A 24,950-nucleotide genomic window follows, 5' to 3' on the forward strand; every position below is an offset into this window, starting at 1 on the left:
ATGGGTAGGGACGTTTAAAAGAATACTGATCTGAACAGGAGAAAATAGTTTTTTGTAAAAGAGGATTGCTACTCTTTGATATGGTCTTTGTCTAAAAATATGACTTCTAGGAAGTATCGTGTTTTTCACAGGATTTTCTGCAATGATGGAAATGTTCCATATATGTGCTAACAAATAGGCGTCAACCACATGTGACTGTTGAGCACTTGAAATGTGGCTTGTGAGACTAAGAAACTGAATTTTAAACTTTATTCAGTTTAAATTAAATTAAATGACAACATGTGGCTTGTAGCTGCTGGCAGAGACAGCATGATTATAGTTTATGGGCAGTGCCCAAGCATATTTCTGAGGAGGAAAATGTGGTCTTGGTTAGAGGGTTCAGGAAGGGCATTGTGTGGTCCAGGAGGCCGATGGGGAATGGACTTGTGAGGAATTGATGTTCTCGTGTTGGTAGCTTGGGAGAAACTTCCTGATTGTTTAACTGGGTGCTTGTCAGCTGGACAGTTGCATTCTTCCTGCTGGACTTTGCTTTTTCCTAAGTGACTTTCAGAGCCTGGTTGGAGGTGAGGCTGTCCACAGACGTCTTGATCTTCCAGGAAGAGCTTTCAGTTGGAACGGAAGCTCAGCAGTGTCTGAGCCCTTTATCTTCCCTGTGTCCACTAAATCAGCATGTAGGTCCTTTCCCTCTCTTAATGTGATTTGTCACCTTGATGGTAGAGAAGCGTCCTCACGGGTTGTGGTGACGGTGGTCATGTGTTGTTTTGCCAGCAGCTAGACACTCCCTTGAAAATTCTGGTACATGCTGTACCCCCATTCCCCCAGAATCACTGCCACACTTATGTTCTATACCTTAGGCTCTGGGGTTGGAGGGGAGAGATATAAAGGGAACAATTGAAAATCAAACTATGCACTAGCAAAATAATCTTCAGCATTTAATAGGCAGACATCTTATGACACCACACTTGCCAAATGTATTGGATTTTTTTGAAAAAGTTTCCTTGGGTTGATTTTTTGCATACACAATTAGATGAAAAGTGGTCGAGCTGTATGAAATATTTTGTAGTGAAAGGTGTTTTGTTTTCACCTGTTTCCTTACTAGGTTTCCAGTTCACAGCTGTGATGTAAAAGTTCTGTTTCACCGTGGTACTAAATTAAAACTCAGCTGTACAGATACCTTTGGACCGTGAGAATCGCAGAGTAGTTAGGAATTGTTTACATTTTGTTTAGGTCAAAAATTCACTTTATCAAATATATATTTATATCTAAGTTTACATATCAAACATATAAGCAGTTTAATAATAATAATAGAATTCAACTTACACGCTAATAACAAATTTATATAGAATTTTTTTTTTTATAACAAATCTTTTATTTGGTCTCTTGTGTGCCGTTTGTTGATTTGGCTCTCCCTGTTTGTAATCCTGCTTATTCCCACTAATACATACTTACCAGTAGCCTCAACTCAGTTCTAATATGTGTAGTCATCATATCAGTGGAGTGTACTTGCCATATTTTATTTTCATAAAAGTTACATTTCTTTGAAAGGAAGCTCTTGTGTTCAGTGATGGCAGCAAGTTGTTTTAGTTCATCTCTGTATAAAGGGGATCCAGGGTAGGCCTTTGCTATTTTATTCTACTAGTAAGCTTTCATTTCATCCATTTACTGCTTTTGTTCTGGGGAGTTGTTGGTCACTAAGGTATTTTGTACAAGATGTTTGGTCTTCTCAGTCTGTAAAAGTGCTTTGTGTGGTCTGTTACGTGAAGAGGGGTTTGGATCAGAAGGTCTCCAAGTGTTTGCCAGCTCTGAAGTGCCTGGGATTGGTGTCACCATGGACCTCCGCAGCATCAGTGATGCTCTTAGCCACGTTTTCTCTTTGTGCCTCTTCCTCAGCCCCAAACCTGTGCCCCAGTTACCTATCCTATAGTTCATGCGTCACATTTCACATGCGTGGAATTAAGTGAAAACCATTAAATTTATTCTGCTCCTTTTGGGGGGCAACTTTTAAAAGGTGGCTACTAGAAAATAAAAAATTACAGATAATAGCTGTTATTTTTGGTCAGTTGAACAGTGCTAATTTAGGCCTAGAAAACACAGAATGCAGAGAAGGGAGGAGCCTTCAAAAAGGAGTTTTAAGTATCTTTTATAGAAACACAGAATTATACATTGCAGCTGTGACTTGGGGAAGTGGTCATTCAAATGAAATCAAATAAAAAGAGGAGCAAAATAATTTAATTAGATTAGCTCAAATCAGAAATATGAACTGCAGCTACCAGATGGATTTCCTGGTTTAGCCGCCAGCTGGGTCTGGAGGTCAGAAAAGAGGCAGAAAGACGCTGGTGGTGTCCCAAGGGTGATCCCTGTGACAACACAGTCGTAAAACCACAGGTTTTGAACTTCTCTGCGGGGTCTCACCTGAGAGTGGTTGCAGTTGTGGGCGACATGCTTACTTGATACCATGTGATGCTGGCCTATTTCATGTCTTCACAGAGATGGTCTCTTAATGAGAGGAGTAAAGCTAAGTGAGGTCCAGTTACTCTCAGACTCTGTCTTGATCCTCCCCAAGTCTGTAGGCAACTTCTTTACCACGTTCTATTGAGCCTTAACTTGATAAAAAGTAAGCAGCAATTCTACCATGGCTTCTCTGAGCTGATTCAGCCTCTGCTACCTGCTCATTGGGCCTACAAGAGCTTAGCACCATCGAGCCAGGCCATCTAACTCCCTCTATCCCCCTACTGGAGTTGGTGGCTCCATCCAGTCACTGGCATTTCCTCCTGTGACACTTGATGGATCCCTTGTTTTTCCCATGGAACAAGGCTTTCCAGGACATTTAAAAGTAGATGTTACTTTCCCTAAGCGAACACAAAAGGTTGTTTTGATATGTGGTTCGTCTCTGTGGCTGTGTTAAGCTATTATCAAGTCTATTCCAGGGTTTATTTTCATAAAAGTTAGAATGAACCTTGAATAAATGAAGGCTGACTACTTAAGCCTTTTAGGAGTAAATTCAGTTTGTAAACATTCGTTGCATTTGGCATGGGGTATTTTTACTGCTCTTGATTTTTGGAACTTGAGTAGCTGCCCAGGAAAGCGGCCTGTTTCCAGCAACACTGCTTTCATGCACACCTGATTCTCGCCCATTTGACCTCTGTATTTGGAGAAAGTAGATCAGAAAATTCATGGCAGTTAGCGGTGGAGTGAGGAGACCTTTGACTTTAGTTGACAGCTGTCACCTGAAAACTGCAGACCTGGAGACCTACTCAGGTGTTCTGTCTGTAGTCCTGACAGTGAGCAGAAATGTTGTTTACATTGTCTGTAAGCAGAATTCTCCCCTTGTTAGGAATATGTTAGAATAAGATGGGCAGAGGTGGAATTTTTATCTGTCTCACTGGTAAGTCTGCAGTGGAGTTGGTCCGCCATTGTTCATTGCCCTACTCCTGTGGAAGCCTGTCAGTGGAGGTTATGACCGAGCCTGTTTATAGCATCACTTTGGAAATTCTTCAACAACGTACTGTTTTCCCCCTAAGTGGACCAATATCACACAATGCTTAATGTGCTTAAAAGAGAAAAAAATGAGTTAAATTCCAAAGATGTCTAAGATTTTAGGCATTTTTCTTATATGAATTAGTTCTTAGGTTTAGTTCTATTAACCCTCAACAAAAACATTTTCCTGTTTTGATTGTTGAAGCATTCTTTAAATTGGTTATTTTAATCTGACAGTAAATCTGTGAAGAGTTTGGATAAAATGTAGAGCATTTGGTAGTGTGCACTGTGTGTTGGAAGCACATAGGATGCTGACGGATGTGCCTGCCCACTTTCCTGCAAGCCTGCCTTGTCCGCAAAGGGCTTAAGGGAGTGGTGAGGTTCTCATGGATATTTTGAACCTTGTTCTATTAAAATAAGTTTCAGTATTGACTAGTTTGGAGAGAGGGTCTTTGTTTCTACTAACAAGAGTAATCATCCTCTACAAAGTGTCCATCCAGTTAAGAGTTTCCTTGAGTGGGCACATGGGGTCCTGGTCCATTACCAGAGCGTCGTGTGCCTGTGGGTGAAAAATGAGCCTGGTGATTGGATCCTTCTGCCATCAGCACAGATTGGGAACATGGTGGGCCCAGAGCCATGAGTGAAATTGGTCCTCTTGGAGAATGAAAGCTTTTCTTGTAGTCTCTTTCTGAATCTTGTGTATTCCTGCCATTAAACATAATGAAATTATGAATTTATTAATACTGTTCTCAAGCTTGCTTTTCAACGTCGTTATGGGCACTTTCTTGTTCAATGCTTCTGCTGCTGTTATATAGTTTTATATAGGCTGTAAATATCTAATTTGTGCAAAATGACTGATTTTGGTATTTGTATAATCCGCTAGTCAATTTAACTAAGTTGGGCTTTTCACAGCCCTCGGTGCTGCTGCCGCTCATCTGATTACACCGCTCAGGGGAATAAGGTTAAGGGCGGGCTGTTGGTAACCAGAGCATTTCCAGGGCTTTAGTTCAGCAGATGGGCTGCTTGGCTATATTCATACATCTGCTTGCCTGCTGTGGCAGCTGCTGCTGCTTCATGTTGTGTTCTTTTGTTCTGTTCCATCCAAGAATGGAATGCTAGGAAGTGTAGTGAATGGATTAATTTAAGGTTAAGGTTAGTGTTTTGCTTGCTTTCTAAGTAACCGATCATAATAATGCTTCTGGTAGAAGCTAATGAGTTTCTCTTAAAGTGAACTAGATTTATAAAATACAGCTCAGCGAGGGGGCTAGATTAGTATTGTTGATGGAAACCAAATTCAAATGTGTAAAATACTGTCAGTTTTTATTATTTGTTCCTAATTCTTTGTTTTCTTCCTTCCTCCTCCCCATCTCCCACTCCCTTCTAGGACCTATATCCAGACTTTGCCTGACACTGCAGGGTCCAAGAGAATTAAAGAAATATGGAATGACATGAAGAAGATTAGTTAAGGATTATAGGCTTTGAGGACAAACACCTCAGTGAAGTGAAGCACAGACAAGCTCCTGAGCTGTAGTTTGGAGGAGCCGTGTGTTGGAAGAAGATGGCGGATCCAGGAATGATGAGTCTTTTTGGCGAGGATGGGAATATCTTCAGCGAAGGCCTTGAAGGCCTTGGAGAATGTGGATACCCTGAAAATCCAGTAAATCCCATGGGTCAGCAAATGCCGATAGACCAAGGCTTTGCCTCTTTGCAGCCATCCCTTCATCATCCCTCCACTAATCAAAATCAAACAAAGTTGACCCATTTCGATCACTATAATCAGTACGAACAACAGAAGATGCATCTGATGGATCAGCCTAACAGAATGATGAGCAATGCCCCTGGGAACGGACTGGCCTCTCCGCACTCGCAGTATCACGCCCCTCCCGTTCCCCAGGTGCCCCATGGGGGCAGTGGCGGGGGTCAAATGGGAGTCTACCCTGGCATGCAGAACGAAAGGCACGGGCAATCTTTTGTGGACAGTGGCTCTATGTGGGGGCCCCGGGCTGTTCAGGTACCAGACCAGATACGAGCCCCCTACCAGCAGCAGCAGCCACAGCCACAGCCACCGCAGCCGGCTCCATCGGGGCCACCAGCGCAAGGCCACCCTCAGCACATGCAGCAGATGGGCAGCTATATGGCACGTGGGGATTTTTCCATGCAGCAGCATGGTCAGCCACAGCAGAGGATGAGCCAGTTTTCCCAAGGTCAAGAGGGCCTCAATCAGGGAAATCCTTTCATTGCCACCTCAGGACCTGGCCACTTGTCCCACGTGCCCCAACAGAGTCCCAGCATGGCACCTTCCTTGCGTCACTCGGTGCAGCAGTTCCATCACCACCCCCCTACTGCTCTCCATGGAGAATCCGTTGCCCACAGTCCCAGATTCTCCCCGAATCCTCCTCAACAAGGGGCTGTTAGACCACAAACCCTTAACTTTAGTTCTCGGAGCCAGACAGTCCCCTCTCCTACTATAAACAACTCAGGGCAGTATTCTCGATATCCTTACAGTAACCTAAATCAGGGATTAGTTAACAATACAGGGATGAATCAAAATTTAGGCCTTACAAATAATACTCCAATGAATCAGTCCGTACCAAGATACCCCAATGCTGTAGGATTCCCATCAAACAGTGGTCAAGGACTAATGCACCAGCAGCCCATCCACCCCAGTGGCTCACTTAACCAAATGAACACACAAACTATGCATCCTTCACAGCCTCAGGGAACTTATGCCTCTCCACCTCCCATGTCACCCATGAAAGCAATGAGTAACCCAGCAGGCACTCCTCCTCCGCAAGTCAGGCCTGGAAGTGCTGGGATACCAATGGAAGTTGGCAGTTATCCAAATATGCCCCACCCTCAACCGTCTCACCAGCCCCCTGGTGCCATGGGAATTGGACAGAGGAATATGGGCCCCAGAAACATGCAGCAGTCTCGTCCGTTTATGGGCATGTCCTCGGCACCGAGGGAGTTGACCGGGCACATGAGACCAAATGGTTGTCCTGGTGTTGGCCTTGCAGATCCACAAGCAATCCAGGAACGACTGATACCTGGCCAACAACACCCTGGTCAGCAGCCGTCTTTTCAGCAGTTGCCAACCTGTCCTCCTCTGCAGCCCCACCCGGGCTTGCACCACCAGTCTTCACCCCCACACCCTCATCACCAGCCTTGGGCACAGCTCCACCCATCACCCCAGAACACCCCGCAGAAAGTGCCTGTGCATCAGGTAAGGGAACGCAGAGGCCTCCTGCACTGCAACGTAAAATTCAGCACGGTTAACTTGTCTAATAGAATTTCCTTTAAACTTCATGAAAGGTTTTTCATTATGAGCTCCTTACTTTTTATCTTGTAAGTTGCCTCAGAATCTCTCTTTTTTTCCCCCGTTGCTCTCTTTGTTTACTCACTTTTTTGGCTTATGTACCTATTCATCTATTCAAGAATCCTCAGAACACCCCCATCTCAGGAATTGTGTCAGGATGCAGATGTGTAGGTAACAGACGAGTCCCTGCCTGTAAGGAGCTGAGTCCTTGCTAGCAGGGAGCTGGACAGTGCACCCAAGACAACTCTAAGACAAATGTTTTTGTCTTCCTTCTTTCTCCATTCTTTCTTGTTTTCTCTTCCTCTCCTTTTAAAAAATACGCTGAAACTTGGTTTCCAGCAAAATAGAAACTCGGTATCCAGCAAAATAGTCTCCCTCTTCTCTCCTTTTATATGATATTTTTCTTGGGAAGCTGCAAAATATGTACTTCTGTAATACTTATTTTACCAACTGTTGAATGTTAATATGAATTTAAATTTCAAACTGTAGGAAACCGCAGTAAACCATAATCCACAGAATTTGGTCTTAAAGAGATTTGGGTACCCAACACCAATGTAGGAGTTTTCTTTTTTTTGTAGCTGAGAATTTTGTTATCCTTCAGCATTCATGAGAGAGCACATTTAAATTTTAAGCTCTATTGTTAACAGAGACATCTTTCCATTATAATGTTTGGTGTTTGTGTCCTTGATTTATGTAAAAACAATATCTATGTGTACAGGTTATTCTGAGTGCTATTCAAAAATATGTATTGATTATCTAGAGATGCAACTGGTTTTTTTGGACACAGTAGTTGGTTTTAGAACTGTAAGGAATAGTGCTTGTTCTTCCTGATCTTAAAATAATTTGGGGGGAAACAAAACCTGTATGTGAAAATATGAAACAGTAAAAGACCAAGCACGTTTATGTGACAAGTGTCCAGACAGGAAATGCCTGTGGATGAGGGTGCTTGGAATTTGGCTAGCATTTACTTTGAGAAAGCGGTCATGGGAAGACATTTTGGGTGGTTTTCCTAAACCAGGCAATGGCAAGGCGAGCTTGCTGAATAGGCATGGGAAACAAACCTGGGCTTTAGGTCGAAAAGTGCAGGTCAGGGCCAGACTGTTGGGTTTTTGTGTTGTTTTAAGGAATTTGGACTAAATGGAGAGTCAGTGACAGTGATGAGACGCAGGGCAGATGGGGAAGCAACAGATGAAGTGTGAACTACTTGTCCAGGCTTGCAAGGACAGTTTGGATCAGATAGTGGGAGCAGAGGGGTTGAAGCAATGTGAAAGTAAAAGGGTTTGGTCAAGGAAGGCAGCCACTCAGGCATCTAGGTGGAATTCACTCCAGGGACTCTGAAGCTTGGGCCTGGGCCGGACTATGGGAGTGGTGGTCTGGAAAGCTCCTGGGACCTCAGGATGTGGAGGCCTTCAGGGAAGCCATCTACTGTGCAGGGCACCCTCCGTGAGTCCCAGGAGAGGTGTGAAGTCAGAAGGTTCTGTGCCCACAGCTGACGGCTGACCTGGAGTGCTGAATGGTGTTCCCCTGCAGAACAGGATTCTAGGACCTGTTCTCCCAGTCTTGCTGGCAAAGGAGGTGGGAAGGGGTGGGGCCTGTAGTGCAGAGTGAGGCCAGGGCGTGGGGGCCTCTAGGGCAGGAATGACTGTGTCTTAGTGTCCAGTAATATTCTTTTTTTGCATTCTTTGGAAAGTGTCTTAATAAAGAAGGGATCTTTTTAGAGTACTGGTTTCTCAGTCTTTGTTCCAGCAGCTGGAGGATGAGCCCAATTTGCAGGAGATGCCCTGTGATTGATTGTGGTCAAATCCCTGGATGGGCATTGTTGCTTTCCCCCCATATTTCCTTTTAAGATACCTCTATGTATATTTCAAAGGACATTAGTGACTGTGGCAATTGGGCGTCTGAGTGCCAGAGGCTTCATGCCTTGAGCTAGAGATTGGGAGACCTCAAGTGTGGCTACTCCTTCTGGTGTCTTTATTGACAAATTTTGGAACTTTTTTTTTTTTTTTTTTAAATATTTTTAGTTGTAGATGGACGCAATACCTTTATTTTATTTATTTATTTTTATGTGGTGCTGAGGATCGAACCCAGTGCTCACACATGCTAGACAAATGCTCTACCACTCAGCCACAACCCCAGCCCCACATTTTGGGACTTTTGAAGGAATGTATACAAGGACATTTGAGGTAGTTTTCTTATAAGTACAGTTACATATTTGCTTTCTTATTTGAGCTAAACTTTGTATCCGCTTAAGAGTTTGACACACTCAGTTTTGAAAACAACACTAGCGGGGCACAAAGTCTTGGGAAGAGCATAAAGTGAGAAAGGTATTTGAATCCCTATTTCACCATATAGTAGCTTGGCGATCTTGGGCAAGTGATTTAATCTTTCTGAACCTCAGATTTTCATCAGTAAAACAGGAAAAATAGTGTCTATCCTAAAAGCACTTTGACATCAAGTGGGTTGATAGATATCAAGTGCCTTGTATAATGTCCATGATACCCTGTGTATGGTAGTTCTCCAGGTTTTAGTTTCTCATCTCCAAAAACTCAGACCTTGTTTTATAATTGTCATTACCGACATAGGTACAATGTAAAATTAATTTTATTTTTAAGAAACAGTTAAATATTATGAAATATAGCCTTAGTTATAAAATAACTGAAAGTATGATTTGTACAAGAATCCTCCTCTCCTTCAGTTCATGTTACAAGGTGTGAGAAGGATAATGATATGGGTAATCCACAATGCTATCACATAGTTGAAAATCTCTCTCCCCCTTAAATGACTTCCTGTCTTTTGCCAAATATAACTGTCTAACTATGCTTTGCTTTAGAACTATTAGATTTTTTTTTTCCCATTTTGTATATTACAGAGTGGTGGTTCAAAATTATGTTGGGTAGTAAGGAAGGTAGCTAGCTTAGTTTGAAATAAGCATGCAGTTTAGCTTATTTTATATAGACTTGTTGACTCTTGAATTTTACATTTTTAAAGAACAAGTTATGCTCTTTGTTTCATGCGTTCTGAATTGATATTTTCTAAATCATGTAACATCTAAGTTTCTTTAGAGAGAAACTCAACTTTATATTGAAAAGTTAAAAGAAAATATTTTTTAAACAATTCACTGAATCAAAACATGCAAATTTGTACATTTTGGTCTATGGACATATCCTTTAACTAAAGCTCTTGACTTTTGATTATTTAGTAAGATTTACAGAGAAAAGGAAAACTCTAATTTACGTTTCTTTTACCTCATTAGAACAGTGGTTCTAATGAGGTAAAAAAATTCTTTTTTTATCTCAGACCTCCACATTCTTAAAAATGATTGTGAATTCCAAAGAACTTGTGTTTATGTGGGTTATATGTAAGAATGTCTATCTACTGTTGAAGATATTTAAACTGAAGAAAGTTAAAAATATTGGTTCCTTAATCATTTAAAAATAGACCAGGTTCCAGGAGTGTAGTTTAGTGGTAGAGTTTATTCTTAGCACATGTGAGGCCCTGGGTTGGATCGCCTTGATTTGATTATTTCTAAAGTTTCATACACCTTTCTGGATAGAGGTTTAGTGAGATTAAGAGTAACATGGTTTAAGTACATGGCAGGGACCCCAAATTGATGTGTGATCATCTCTCTAGTGTTCATTAGTGTTCACCATTGTTTAAAGGTTTTTTTAAAAAGTCACTTATTTCAATGTCAAATGTAGTCATAGTTGTTTGAGTTTAATTCCTTGGTTTCAGGGAACATTGATCAAATGTTGAGGCTCTCTGTATGCCCTCACAGGGGGAAGAGAATGATCTTGCTGGCAAGGATACGCCATGAAAAGTGTACCGTTGAGACTAGCACTGGGTCACTCAGTCTTAGAGGCCGCAGTCTGTGAGGGGTTTTGGGGGGCAGTTGATGTTCTTGCTGAGATGTGCAGAATCTCAGTTGGGAAATGGATATGGATGAGTAACGGGGGAGGATAAGAGTTTGAGCCATAGGAACACACAGTGAGTGTAAAGATGAGAGCCCCATGGGCCTCCTGAGTCCCCTGTATACTGGAATGTGACACTGAGGTCTGGGAGAGAGAGAGCTACATAGGCCTGGCCTGTGTCCTCGGGGTGCTCTGGGAGATTTTCAGCATGGAAATGGCACCCTTGGGCGCTCTATATCACTCAGGAGTGTGCAGAGTGGAGAGGGGGTTGTAACAGGCATGGAGCATTTATCCATACACCATGGACATGGATGTGAACAACACAGAAGAAAAGCAATAATAGCTTTTTTTTTTTTTTTCCTTTCTTTTTTTTTTTTAATATTTTTTTTAGTTGTAGTTGGACACAATACCTTTATTTTATTTTTTTATCCATATGTAGTGCTGAGGATCGAACCCACACTGCACACATGCTACATGAGCACTCTACCGCTGAGCCACAACCACAGCCCAAAGAATGTCTTTTGGTTCTTTTGAAAAACTTATCCAAACAAAGATGAATAAGTGGATCGATTATCCTTCAGGTCATAGGCAAGTTCATGAGTTTCGAATAACTTGAACTGTGCAGTCTACACAGGTGTTGCTGTTGGTGGGTTGCTCTTTCAGAAAGTTTTTGTGGAATTTTTAGGGTCTGTAACATTGTATTCTTAGAATAAGCATATTTTGGATATATTTGCGCCCCTTTCCTTAATTTGATCCTGAAATACAGTCATCATAAAGTAGAACAGAAATAGGAAAAAAGTTTGAGGGACCATAAGATTGAGGAAATGGATAATCATTTTCCCCTATGAGATTAAAAAAGATTTAGAAGTGGTGTTTTTTCAATTCTCTCTTTCCATGACATCTTTTGAACATTTTTTTTTTTTTTAAATCTTGACTGGGAAAATCTTTTCCTGTTAAATCTCAAGTGGAGTCAATCCTTTACTGAAATTACTGGTAAATGGAGAATTTCAGATATGGGCAGAGTAATTGGTAACTCTAAGGTAAATCTGTACAAAAAGATGGCCATACATCTCAAGCATCTTCAGTGCAAGTTGTGATTAGAAATAGAAAAAAAAAAAGTGTTTTTAATGGAGAGAGATACCTACCAACACTGCCTTTGACATTATACTTTCACACTCTTTAAGAAATCTGAGGAAACTGGACATAGTGGTGCAGGCTTGTAATCCCAATGACTCAGGAGGCTGAGACCAGCCTGGGCAACTTAGCAAGGCCCTGTCTCAAAAGAAAAAATAAAAAGGGCTGGGGATGCCTCTGGAGGTTCTATTCCCAGCAGGGGAAAAAAAAAAAAAAAAGACAGAGGAAGATGGAAAATAGAATATCTTGTCACCTAAGTGGCATTTCAGGGGCTTTTCCTAGTGTACCCAGAAGACAGGCACTCCAGCTCAACCTCATTGAGGCAGGTGGCCCTTCTGGTGCTCCCAGAAGGCAGAGGAATGCACTGTATTTCCCACATCCTGGTGGCCTGTGGTTCTCTCTTCCCGACCTTTGGTAAAGCAAGTCATTGGCCTTTACTGCTGCTTGCTTGGCCCACTGGTTGCTTGCACCAGTATTATTTTTCATGAAGGCTCTGAAGTTTTTCTTCTGACTACCTGAATGTACTTAACAGAATGGCTTAATAAGTAACTGCTTGCATTTTCCCTCAGAATAGCTGCTGGTTCATCCCAGAGATCAGAAATTCAGTGGGTTAAAGTAGAACATGCCAAATGTGGAGTTCAAGCAGAGGAAAATTTCTAGTCCATCAGTCCTTCCTTTCACCCCATGGTCTGAAAGCACGAGCCAGCTTCGTGGTAGCCTTGCCGATTAGGTAACTTTTTATTTATTTTTTGGGCACTGGGTATTGAACCCTGGGTGCTTTACCACTGAATTACATCTCTAGTTCTTTTTTCTTTCTTTCTTTTTCTTTTTCTTTTTTTGAGAAGCTAAGGCAGGAAAATTACAAGTTCAAGGCCAGCCTTAAACTTGTAATTTTCCTGCCTTAGCTTCTTAGGTCACTGGGATTATAGGTGTGTGCCACCATGATGGGCCTAAATTGTAAAGGAGTATTATTTTCTGAGGTTATGGAAAGTGTTGTAGGTAATGAGAATTTAGTTTTACAGTTTTCTTTTGAAGCTTTGTATTGGGCCTCTGGCTAGGTATCCCAAGGAGCCAGTTGACTTTCTTAACTTTTAAGAAGTCACATTTATATACTGCATTTCTGTTTTGTATCTTGGTTGTAATTTAGTTCTTGTTAGGTTGCAAGCACCGTATTAAGGATAGAGATTGGCAGTATGGCGGAAGACGGAGGGAGGGGTGTGTGTGGAAGGGAGACAAAGACCTCCACTAGTAGGGTAGATGGAGAATTTTGTTATTTATAACATTTTGAGTATTTACTATGTTCCAGATCACAGAGCTACAACAAGTATAAGCCACATGTTAGTTAAGGTATTCTATGGAGCTGGGGTTGTAGCTCAGTGGTAGAGCATTGCCTAGCATGTTCGAGGTACTGTGTTAGATTCTCAGCACCACATATAAATAAATAAATAAAATAAAGGTCCATTGACAACTAAAAAAATATATATATATTAAAAAGATATTCTAGTAGCCACATTAAAAAAAACCTGATAAAACTAAGTTTAGTAATTATTATTAATCCAGTATATCACAGTTTTTAAAATTTTTTTTTTAGTTGTAATTAGGCACAATTCCTTTATTTTATTTGTTTATTTTTTTTATGTGGCGCTGAGGTTTGATCCCAGCGCCTCGCACATGCTAGGTGAGTGCTCTACCGCTGAGCCACAATCCCCCCCAGTACATCACAGTTCTTATTCCAACATATAATCATTGTAACAAATGAGATATTTCACATAAGTATTTGAGATCGGTGTGTTTTACACGGTGTGGGGGTGAATATTATTTCGGGTTCTCAGTAGCTCTGTGTGGCTGATGACTGCCGTATTGAACAGCACGGTGCCATGCTAGTTGCTTCAAAGGATTTAAAAAAATAAGTCATTATAAATTCATGAAAAATAATACATTTTAAGTGGTTTAATCTATGGCAGCCGTCTTCCAAGATATATGTTACCCACCTTTGGTAAGTATTAAAGTGGAATCACTGGTTATCATCAGTAAGGACAGTATTGGAGGTGTATGTGTGTAAAAGAGAGATCAGTATCATTTTATGAAAAGAAGTGAGATTTCATTTGTTTGGAGTCCCTAGTAAGCTGTTTAAGTTGTGTCTATCCTGTAGGAAGAAGTAGCATTCTGAACATTTTAGTTCAGCGTTTTGTTGGATACATTCAGTAATTAAAATTATCCTCTCACCCTACAACAACCACCCTGGCAACTGAGAATTTCTCTTTGTTTCCAGAAGTACTGCTTGTTTCTTCATGAAATTGGTCCACAAGGATAAGGGAGAAAGCCTTCACTTTAACTGTTATGTGTCCCCCACATTTTTCTTTAACTTTTTCTTCTCTGCTTTAGTTTTTTTTTTTTTTTTCTTTTTCTTACATTTCATCAATCATTGAGAAAGGTAGTACCTGCAGAATGATGATTCACTGGGCAGGTATTGGGAAGTGGGTTAGGGGCATTTTGGGGCAGAACACTGCTAGAACTCACCTGAGCAATTTTCCTTGGTCTTGTTATCCTGATGTTATGCTCCATTGTCTGTGGTTATAGCTGTAAATCAGTAGATAAGCTTTAAGTCACCACAGAGAAGTGGCCCTCATTTACCCTGTTGCTGAATGCAGCTCTTATCTGCAAAGGAAGTCAGTAGCAAACTTGTGCTTTGCCTTGCAAAACTTTAGTAGGTGATAGTGCATTGTTGTCATACCAGGAGCGAGAGAGATTTTCTTCTTTTGTTTTTCTTCACTTACTGTAAAAAATATAGGAGAACCTTCTAGGACTATAGCATGCCATGTAGGGGTGGTGATACTGGAGAATTGAAAGGAGTTGGTAAAATACTAAGCAACTGGCACCATCTTAAAAAGTTGGTGTAGATACACTCATCATCCTGCTTGCTTTTTTGGCAGGCAGTTTCTAGGACAATGAAGGTGATGGCCAGGTAAGGTGTTTCTTTACCTCTTGTTTCAGTGTCTGAATTAGCCATCAGCTATTCAGATAGTTATTCAAAGGAAACATGCCTTTTCAATGCTTCCTAATGAAGAAAATATTTCTGATCGATTTTAAAATGGGTTTGACGTGTTCTTCTCTACTGCTCACTGGGTTTAATTCTAAATAGTTCTGCACCTTAGACTTCAGGAGAATCCCAAGACTTTAGCCCTAACTTTGTAAAAGCAAAAATGGTTATTTTAAGATGTGAGCAAGAGTTACTAATCCCAAGAGCTTTTCTGTTTGGGCTGAGGGCTGAAGGCTGAAGAGTTGTAGGCTCTCTAGGATTTGTAGGTGGGAATGTTGGGAAACTTTGTTTCTGAATGGCAGGTGTTCTCACTGGAGTTGTGTTCTGTCCTGCCTGCCTCCTCCTTGGCTGGCTGCAGTGGGGTTGTAGCGCCAGCATAGGAATCTTACCCTCCTCCTCTTGGTGGGCTGCGAAGTTTCTGGCCTCTTGCCAGTGGCTGCTTAGTGTAGAGGGTTAAGAGGTTGCAGGGTGTAGTGAGTAGGCAAGGAAATTGAGATCATCCTTTTTCTAACCTTTTAAGTTATATCTTTAATATGCTCTTCAACGAAAAGGGTGTATATAGACTTAAAATTCTTACTGAATAGAAGAATATTTTAAATTAATTTTTAGATGATATTTCTTTATGGACTCTTATGGCTCGAACATACTTTTATGGCCTGAACATTCCCATTAACTTTAAAAAACATAAAACTGTGGGGTTATTCAGAGTTATGATATGTTTGTTTTCACTGTTAATTTTAAAAATGGTGCTAAATGTTAGCATGAAGAGACAACTAAACTAATATCACTTTGGAGGTGGCCAGAAATGGGCAGTCAGGAACTAACCTGGAGAATTTAACCTTTCACCTTATTCTTGATATCTTAATAATGTTACTCTCCATCGTCTGTTGTACCAGCTGTAAATCCATAGATAATCTGTGAGTAACCTCAGGGAGAAAGGGAGTTGGAACTATAAGTATGTAGGGTATGCTGACTTTGCTTTAAATTGCCCATTACTGAGCTGACTCCATTTTTGACTGCTCTCATACCACAGAGACCTTTCCATGAAGGAGAGCTTTTGGAGTACGTGGAGGCATACCCTGATTAAAGGAGAAAAGTCAGAGTTGTTTGGGAAAGTGTTTGATGATTGAGTGAAATGCCACGTTGTATTTCTTTTCCATCAGCTATTCCTGTGGTCCCCCCACCCCCTTCACTTACAATATGTATAATCTGAACAGTGGAACATGTTACAGGAGCACCATCGTCTTCCCACTGGTGTAAGGTAACTGTGGCCTTCCTGTGCTCATCTCACACCCCTTGACCTCTCACTCAGCAGGTGTCCCTCTTACTTGGAAATAGTGGTAGAAGACTTAGCTCAAGAAAGGAAGCACTTTACAGTCTAATTTTGGAAAAGATCTGTCTTTAGAGCTGAGCTTAAAGCTTACAGCATTAGTTTTTGCAAGAAAGTTAAAAATCAATATTGACATGTAAATAAGGTCTTTAGGAAAACAAACAAAAAACCAGTTTAAAGACTTGCCATTCATAAAATCACAAGATCAGTTTTAATAAACTTCTCACATTGAAGTATTGAATGATGTTAGATGCTGGAGTGGTATTTCATGTTAACTATAAATTTAATTCCAAGAATAGGAAAGTGGAAAGAGGTGTCAGTTTACTTCTTTCACTTAGTGTTTCCTGTGCCATTTCACACCCCCTACTACTCTGTCCAGTGGACACACACTGGGTGATGCTGCCAGGACTCTGCCCCTCATACCTGGCACAGGTTGGTGGGAGCAGGAGCCCAGAGCTATGAAGACCACAGCCTTCATGCTCACTGAGAGATCCATTTGCATGTGATTCTTCTAAATTTTTCGTTAAGTCATTTGAAATACTTACTTAACTTCCTTGAGCCTTAGTTTCCTGAGGATAATAATTGTACCAATTGCGCAGGATTATTATGAGGCTTAAATGAGATAATGGCTGTAAAGTTTTTAGCACAGCATGTGGCATGCGATAAGTGCCCAATAAATGTTAAATACTTCTATTATAACTGCTGCTACTGTGGTTGTTGAAATGAGCTCTTGGAATGCTTTCTGTTTTCACGTTTTACTCTTTCACCTTAAAGTGGAAAGACTTTCCTGTATTTTGTAAAACAGGACATTAACTATCAATGCCTTGAAAATCGATTTATCAGATTCTTTGAAAGCAAACCATAATTCATCATGTTTTTATTTGGGGGGGTAGCAAAATTACTATGACATTATTTTATTTCTTTTTAATTGAATCTCTAGGAAATGTGGTACTGTGTGTAAAATGCCAGCTACTTCCTCTATGTTTAATTTCTAATTTCAATCAAGGTGAAAACCATCACTTAATTTTTAGAAACTTCAAGTGGCAGGTTAAGTTGACATCCTGGTTCATATTATTGGGGAGGTTTGTTAGTATTCCCTCCAGGACCCAAGAAGCTATACTACTGAATGATCTATAGGTGTATGTATAGTTCAGTAGCACTAAGTCTATACTTCGTGAAGTGTAAATTTAATGTTACAGAGGTCCTTAGTCAGTGAACCACTTCACCCCTTGGTTGTTACCAGCACCTTCCTGCTGGTTTTCCACAGCCCTGAGATACTCTACCTTTGTTTTGTGAATGGGTTCTGGCCACCCGAACACACAGTTGTGAATTCATCTGATGTGTGAAGGCTGTAGCACTTCAGATCTTTTTAATGCTTCTTTCTTCTAATCTGTTTCTTTTTCTTAAGTAACTTCACTTGCCTTAAAAGTGGGAAAGGCATGAAAGAAAATAAAGAGGATTGTTGAGGTTTAATGTAGAGTTAAATTTAAAAAAGAATTGCTAGCAAGGGGAGCCCACATTTTCCAACTATGTGAAGTTTACATTTTTGGAGACAATTTTTATCCATCTCATAACAGAACTTTTTAAAGTTTACCATAGAGAGCTATAGAATTTTAGAGCTAAAAGATTCATGTTAGCATTGAGCCTGGAATGCAGACGAGCAGTTATATCTTTTTTTTATTGTTTTGAATTTTTTAATGTTTATTTTTTAGTTTTCGGTGAACACAACATCTTTATTTTATTTTTTATGTGGTGCTGAGTATTGAACCCAGTGCCCCACGCATGCCAGGCGAGCATGCTACCGCTTGAGCCTCATCCCCAGCCCAAGAGCAGTTATATCTTTGTTCCATTTTAAATATGGGGAACAGCCCTTTTGTTTATCATTAAACTTTATGTACTATAGTTTTTCAATGATTTAAATATTTTATGTTTTCACATTTATTTTAAAGTATTGTTCAAGAAAAATGAGATAGGAAGTAAGTTGAAAAGCTGTAATTGTATTGTATTATACCTATCAAATATATCGTGTTTACCAAATGTCATGTATGATGTTTGTATATATTTATTGAAATGTAATCTGTATACAGTCTGTATAAAATTAAGTGTTCCCTTCATAATGTGAAAATAACTGTACATTGGTCACATATCCTGACTGTCACTGAGTTTAAAGTTTAGGAAAAGGAAAAATCTTTTAAATATGCTATGTTCTGAATGAAATTTGCCAGAATGTGTCTAGTGTTTCCCAAGTTATTTTTTAAAAATAATTTTTAATTGTAGTTGGACACAATATCTTTTTTAAAATTTATTTTTATGTGGTGCTGAGGATCGAACCCAGTGCCTCACCTGGGCAAGGCAGGCGCTCTACCACTGAGCTACAGCCCCAGCCTCTCCCAAGTTATTTTTTAAAGAGAGTTTGCCTTGTACTTTGATGTAGTGGTAATAATGAATTTTTATAGCAAATATATAACTTATCCCTGTGACCTTTTTGTCATGATGAAAATGTTCCAGATTTGCCCTGGCCAGTATGGTAGCTCCCAGCCACATATGACTGTTGAGTCCTTGAAATGGGATTTAGCAAGACTGAAGAACTGAAAATTTAATTTTATTTAATTTAAATTTAACCATATGTGGCTAGTGACTTCTCTGTAAGACCACTCAAGTATAACCAAACAAGACAAATTACTTAAATTACCAGAAAATAAGATATGGAGCACAACTGAAACTAGGTAGGCGAGTTTTTTGTTGTGTGTAGCCGGTCTAAGCTTCGTGTTTCTCTTTTGACTCTTACTAGGTGGCCCTAGCAACAGTTTCCTTGTGTTTCTTTTGACCCTGCTAGATAGTGATAGGATATAGTGGTAATGCTAGCACAACTCACTTTGTTATTTTTAGAATAAATTTTTGCTGTGTGTTAACCAATTGTTAAACAGCATACTGTTAATGACACTTTCAAAAGTTATTTGTGGGAGGGGAAAAAATCGTGCTTCACATTTTTATTCTGTTCTAAACAAACAAAAACAGCTATTAACCCCCAAAATATCCTAGTCACATAACTTCATATAAAACATTCAAAGTGTCTGAGGTAGGCACACTCTACATTGTAGATAGCATCCCCTAGGTTTTGATCTGTTAATTAGGTCATGGATAAAACCTCAGTTGGTAGAAAATAATGTCGTCAGTTCTTTAGGTCATTGAGTCTAACTTATTGGGAGTATGTATATTAGTGAAATGTTCAGTTTAAAATGCTTAATTATTTTATATTATGTGAATCTCTAATTTAATTATAAAAATTCTAAAGTAGCAATTTTGTATTTAATTGTTGAAGAGAGGAGTCCTATTCTTCGGAAACCAGATAATAACAATTATCATCTGTTAGGAAAGTTGAGTTCCTAACATTTGTTCTCATCTGGACAGAAATGTCCCCCTTTCTGCTGGCTTTGGATCCATAAACATGATTGTAGAGAGCCAGGCATAGTGCAATCCCAGCTGCTGAGGAGTCCAAGGCAGTAGTATCACGAGTTTTAAGGCCAGCTTTGGCCATTCAGGAAGACCCTGTCTCAAAATTAACAGAATGAATGAATGAATGAATGAATGAGCAAATAAATAAAAGATCTGGAAATATAGCTTGATGAAACAGTGGTTGACTGGCATGTGTAAGACCAGGTTCAATTTCCTGTTTGGGGGTAGGGGAAGGATAAACCTAGGATTTCCCTGGGAAAGGGATTCAGCCCTTTATTAGATCAAAATTCCAGAGCACCTGTTTAGTGGAATTTCTTGGGATGATGGAATGTTCTCTGTGGTATCTTAATTCAAAAACCTGTAGCTACTTGTGTTTAGGAGGCACTCGAATTGGGAATGGTAAATCTGAGGACCTGAATTTCAAATCTCATTTAATTTTAACCAACTAAAAAATAGCCACATTTGGCTAGTGACTACCACATTGGACTACTGTATTAATGTAATTCTAGAGTCCTAGTCTTCATTTTTTTTTTTTTGTCCACTGAAAATTTCAAAAAAAACTTTTTTTTTTTTTAAATTCAGATTGTATCATTCTCTTTGAATTGTAAGTTAGAAGTGTGGCTGGGATTGTAGCTCAGTAATAGAATGCTTGCCTGGCATGCAGGAGGCTTTGGGTTGGGTCCTCAGCATGGGGTAGTGGTAGGGGATTAGAATGTGTTTGTCTGAATGACAGTCATTTAACTAAGGCATTTGCTAAGGCATCACCTTCTTGGATATTTGTTATCCAGACTCTGCTTTGTTGCCCAGGGAAGAAGTTGGTGAAAACAGTTTTTTTTTTTTTTTTTTTTTATATTCTAGGACAGTGCACTATAAGATCATTTGGGATGGGTAAAGGGCATTTTGATAAAAAGAAGTGATTGTGGAAAGGAAGATAGAAAAGGAGAAACAGTAGGAAACCAATGAATTTTAGCAGGCAGTTCAGGTCATTGTTAGGAAACTAGAATTGGTCCCTTAATGTATTCCTACCCCTTGGAAACTCTTGAGGGTTCTCCAGGGATTCACTTACCTGGTTCAGAGACCAAAATCTCATTTCATATTGGTTCTTAGTATCTGCTGAACATTGGAGTTACCCAGATGTTTTCTCAACAAAGTTGCCTAAACTGCTGATGTGAGGCTTTTTCCTGGTCTGACGAAGAAGCTCATTAGGTGATTCTTACGTGCATCAGAGGCTCAGAAGGACTTCTGTAAAGCATTGCCAAGATAGTTTGAGCCTGAAAACTTTCAGAGCAGGTTTTACCACTCACTGTCCATCTCGGTGGAAAGTCTTCACTAATTTTTCTATGGATTGTGGAGCAGGGTAGCCAGCTAGTATGTTCAGTAAAATGAATTAGACAAAACTAGGTTCAGATAACTGAACAAGTGGACTCACTGTGGAAAGACAGACAGCTGAATCCTGTATCTGCTGCTTCATTCTGTTGCAGTCTGTTTTTTTGGTCGAAATATATGAAGATGTAGGGTGTGTGTAGTGGTATACATGTGTTATAACCCCAGCTACTCAGGAGGCGAAGGCAGGAGAATGGCAAGTTTGAGTCTAGCCTGGGTAATTTAGTGAGACTTGGTCTCATATTTAAAAATAATAAAAAAGGACAGGGATTATAACTCAGTAATAGAGAACCCTGGGCTCAATTCCCATATGAAGATGATCAATCCACACATAGACATGTAGTTAAAAATAGAACTATTTCGATATCTTTCTAGGAAATAGTCTTTGATATTACACCAAAACTCAACAAGTGGTAATTTATTAAATGCCAGTTGAAATGGGGGAGCTGGGGTCTGGGATTATAGCTCAGCTGGGATTGGGGTTATAGCTCAGTGGTAGAGCGCTTGTTTGGCACATGTGAGGCATTGGGTTTGATCCTCAGCACCACATTTAAAAAAGAAAAAATTGGGGCTGAGATATAGCTCAGTTGGTAGAGTGCTTACCTTGCATACACAAGGCCCTGGGTTCAATCCACAGACCCCCCCCCCCGCCCCGCCAAAAAAAAAGGGGGGAGCTGAGCTATGCTGGTTAACTTATTATACACTGCTACATTAGCATCTATTGATCAGCTACTTAAATTTCAAAAAGCTCTTTTAACCATGCAAAATTTTGTAATATCATACATTATTTTGAAAATATTGGTTCATTGAATTATGTTGATCTTCCAAATTTTGTGTGTACAATATTTTTTTTAAAAAAACACCTTTGTTTATCATGGTCGTTTTCAACATTCTGGTTTTTGATTGAAAGCTTGCGTTTTAGTATTGGAAACAAATACTGTCAGTTTCTTCCCCTGAAATGACAGGCTCACTTTGTTTCAAGAAAGTTACTGTCCAGTACCTGAGCTTGGATCACGTGGATTTGTCTTTCAGTCGCTCTTTCAAGTAAAAGTAGTGTTCCCTGAAAAAGGCGGCCATTCAACTCTCAATGCCAGAAGGTCACTCAAGTGCTTCCCACGTTGGTGGCCTTGGTGCCTCGGGTGCAGCAGAAATGCTTCACATCACTTCCCTTTTCCTCTTGGGGCGGGAAAAGGGTCAGGGATAATACAAATCAATTTTTACTGCTTTATCAAGGACATTCTTAAGTGAGCTGACTCCCCCCCCCCCCAACTTAATGTGAATTTGTGTCCATGAGAAGAATAATGATTACTAGTATGGTTTGCGCTTACTGCCTTGGCTGCATTTGTGCCATACCTGTAGGTACCAACACAGGCAAAGGGCAGATGATATGATGTCTTGGTAAATTGTGAAGAACTCTTTGTTATGGATGTCCTCAAAGAGTCCTGGGGTTCCTAAACACCCATTCAATATACTTTGAGGACTGCTAGTTTGAAAGGATATTCCAACAGCTTTCCTTAGAAAATTGAAAATCTTTTTTTTTTTTTTTTTTTTGGTTTTGTTTTTTGTTTTTTTTTCCCATAGGAAAAGTCCAACCAGTTGTTTGGGAGCGGACACTCCCAGCTCTGTCTGCAGCTGGAGAGAGTCTGGTGCCTGTGGGAGAAGGGAGCACACAGACTGGTTTTTAACCATTGAGCAACCTGTGACTTCTAACGCCCTTTGCTTCACTCTATTTATTATAGCCTTTTGGTGAGAGAGCATTTCCAGCCAACAGTGCACTTCAGACAGGGCCGGGTGCTGGGCAGCTGGAAAGCATTCCTGTGCACTGGTGAAACACTTCAGCCTTACCCTCACTCATCCTGCTGCCCTAGGGAGGAAGTGCATGCCCACATCTCTGCTTATTAGTAGGTGAAAAGATTCTCTTGGTGAAAGTCACGTTTAACACATGATAAATTGTTTAAGCCATATTGTAAAAAAACAGGATAGTTGAGCTGGGTGTGGTGGTGCACGCCTGTAATCCCAGTGACTCAGGAGGTTGAGGCAGGAGGATCGCAGTTTCAAAGCCAGCCCCAGCAACTTATCGAGGCCTTAAGCAACTCAGCAAGACCTTGTCTCAAAATGAAGTATAAAAAAAAAAGGGCTGGGGATGTGGCTCAGTGGTTAAGCATCCCTGGGTTCAATCCCCAGTACCAAAACAAACCAGGATAGTGAAGAAAGGAGGAGGGCGAGTTTTTAGTGAGGGCATTGGCTCATTCAGTTCCTTCATCAGGTGTTTAGTGACCCTGGCCTGTGATAAATACTGGTAATGTAATGCTAAATGATACCCTTTCTTGCCTTCAAGGGGCTCAGCTGTGGCTGCCACTGATTGGTAAGCATGTGTTCGCATTGTTGTATAGTAGACAGCTGGTTAAGTGTGACCATAGGGTTTGGTTTTGGGGCAAAGGGAGACTCTTCAATTTAGGTTTAGACAAGGCTTCCCAGAAGTTTTCAGGTTCAGAAATCCAGAGTTGATTAGGTTCTTTGGGGTTGACTGATTTATAAAGGTAGGAGGAGCTGATTGATACCTGAAGATGGCAGGGGCTGGTCCGTATTGGACATTAACAGTATTTACAGTTTTCACCATCCCCTTTTTCTGTTCTCAAAGTACTCCAGAACCCAGATTCAGACTCAAACCTTGTATGTTGAGAAGACAGTAGGGGCAAAGGCCATTTAGGTTTCTGAAATTTGTTTAATTAGCACTTTCATTTCAGTCTCCTTGTAACTGTCACATAGCACAGAGGTCTTGGTAGAGGAGAGAGCTTCTTTAATCCAGATATCCCCTAGACCTTGTTGATTAGATGAGTAAATTAATATCTTTTGGGTTGATGGCAGACTCTGCCCCTCCTGTAAATGCCTTCTTTTTAAAAGAGTTTTAAAATTTGTTTCAATAAGTTATACATATCAGTAGAATGCACTTTGATACATTGTATATAATGGAGTATAATTTCCCATTCTTCTGGTTGTGCAGGATGTAGAATACCATGGGTCATACAGTTTTATATGTACATAGGGTAATAATGTCTGATTCATTCTATCCTTCCTACCTCATTACCCCCTCACCTCCCTTCACTCCCCTCTACCTAATCTAAAATAACTCTATTCTTCCCTACACCCCCACCCCAACTTTGTGAATTAGCATCCACGGATCAGAGAAAACATTCAGCCTTTGGCTTTTTGGGGATTGGCTTATTTCACTTAGCATGATATTCTCTAGCTCCATTCATTTACCGAAAATGCCATAATTACATTCTTATTTAAGGCTGAGTAATATTCCATCATATATGATGAAATATTATGGTATATATATGTGAGATGAATATGTATGTGTGTATATGTGTGTGTATATATATATATATACGTATATATGTATATATACACATATACTCCCCATAATTTTTTGATCCATTCTTCTGTTGAAGGGCAACTAGGTTGGTTCTGTAGTTTAGCTATTGTGAGTTGAGTTGCTTTGAACATTGATGTGTGTCTTACCAGGTATCACTGTAATAGAAGGCATTGTAAATGCCTTCTTATACAACTCTTCGTTTATTTTTCTTGGGTACAACTGGCTGTTAATGTTTCCCAAACTCAGTTTAGGTATCTTTTTACCATTCCTAAGAATTGTTTGCTTTGTTGGATATTTCACTCATTTATTTTTATTAATTGAACAGCACACAAAACCCTTTTTTTAACTGCCAAGAATTATTTTGGGTATAACATTGATCATAGAGCTAAGATTTTAGGGAAGGGGACTATTCATCAACCAAATAAAATATATGTGTATGATTTCAAGTAGTGGTATGAGTTATGAAGACAGGCTGAGTTAAGGGGATAGAGAAGTTTGGAGGGTGATGATTTGGATAACTTGGTCAA

At 40.1% G+C, this 24,950-nt stretch overlaps 1 protein-coding gene across 3 annotated transcripts in view; it reads left to right on the plus strand.

Moving 5' to 3' along the window:
- Chd7 (chromodomain helicase DNA binding protein 7) overlaps nucleotides 1-24,950 on the plus strand; it is a 184,004-nt gene that overhangs the window by 55,886 nt on the left and 103,168 nt on the right. For all 3 annotated transcript variants that reach the window (XM_046460511.2, XM_046460514.2, XM_046460512.2), the window contains exon 2: nucleotides 4,862-6,700. In XM_046460511.2, the coding sequence (XP_046316467.1) occupies nucleotides 5,036-6,700 (1,665 nt within the window). In that variant the 5' untranslated portion in view covers nucleotides 4,862-5,035. The remainder of the gene's footprint in view (nucleotides 1-4,861; nucleotides 6,701-24,950) is intronic.

Source organism: Marmota monax, unplaced genomic scaffold (genome assembly GCF_021218885.2).
Source record: "Marmota monax isolate L192 unplaced genomic scaffold, Marmota_monax_Labrador192_F-V1.1 WCK01_AAM20220418_F8-fsc00063, whole genome shotgun sequence".
In the NCBI taxonomy this organism is placed as follows: domain Eukaryota; kingdom Metazoa; phylum Chordata; class Mammalia; order Rodentia; family Sciuridae; genus Marmota; species Marmota monax.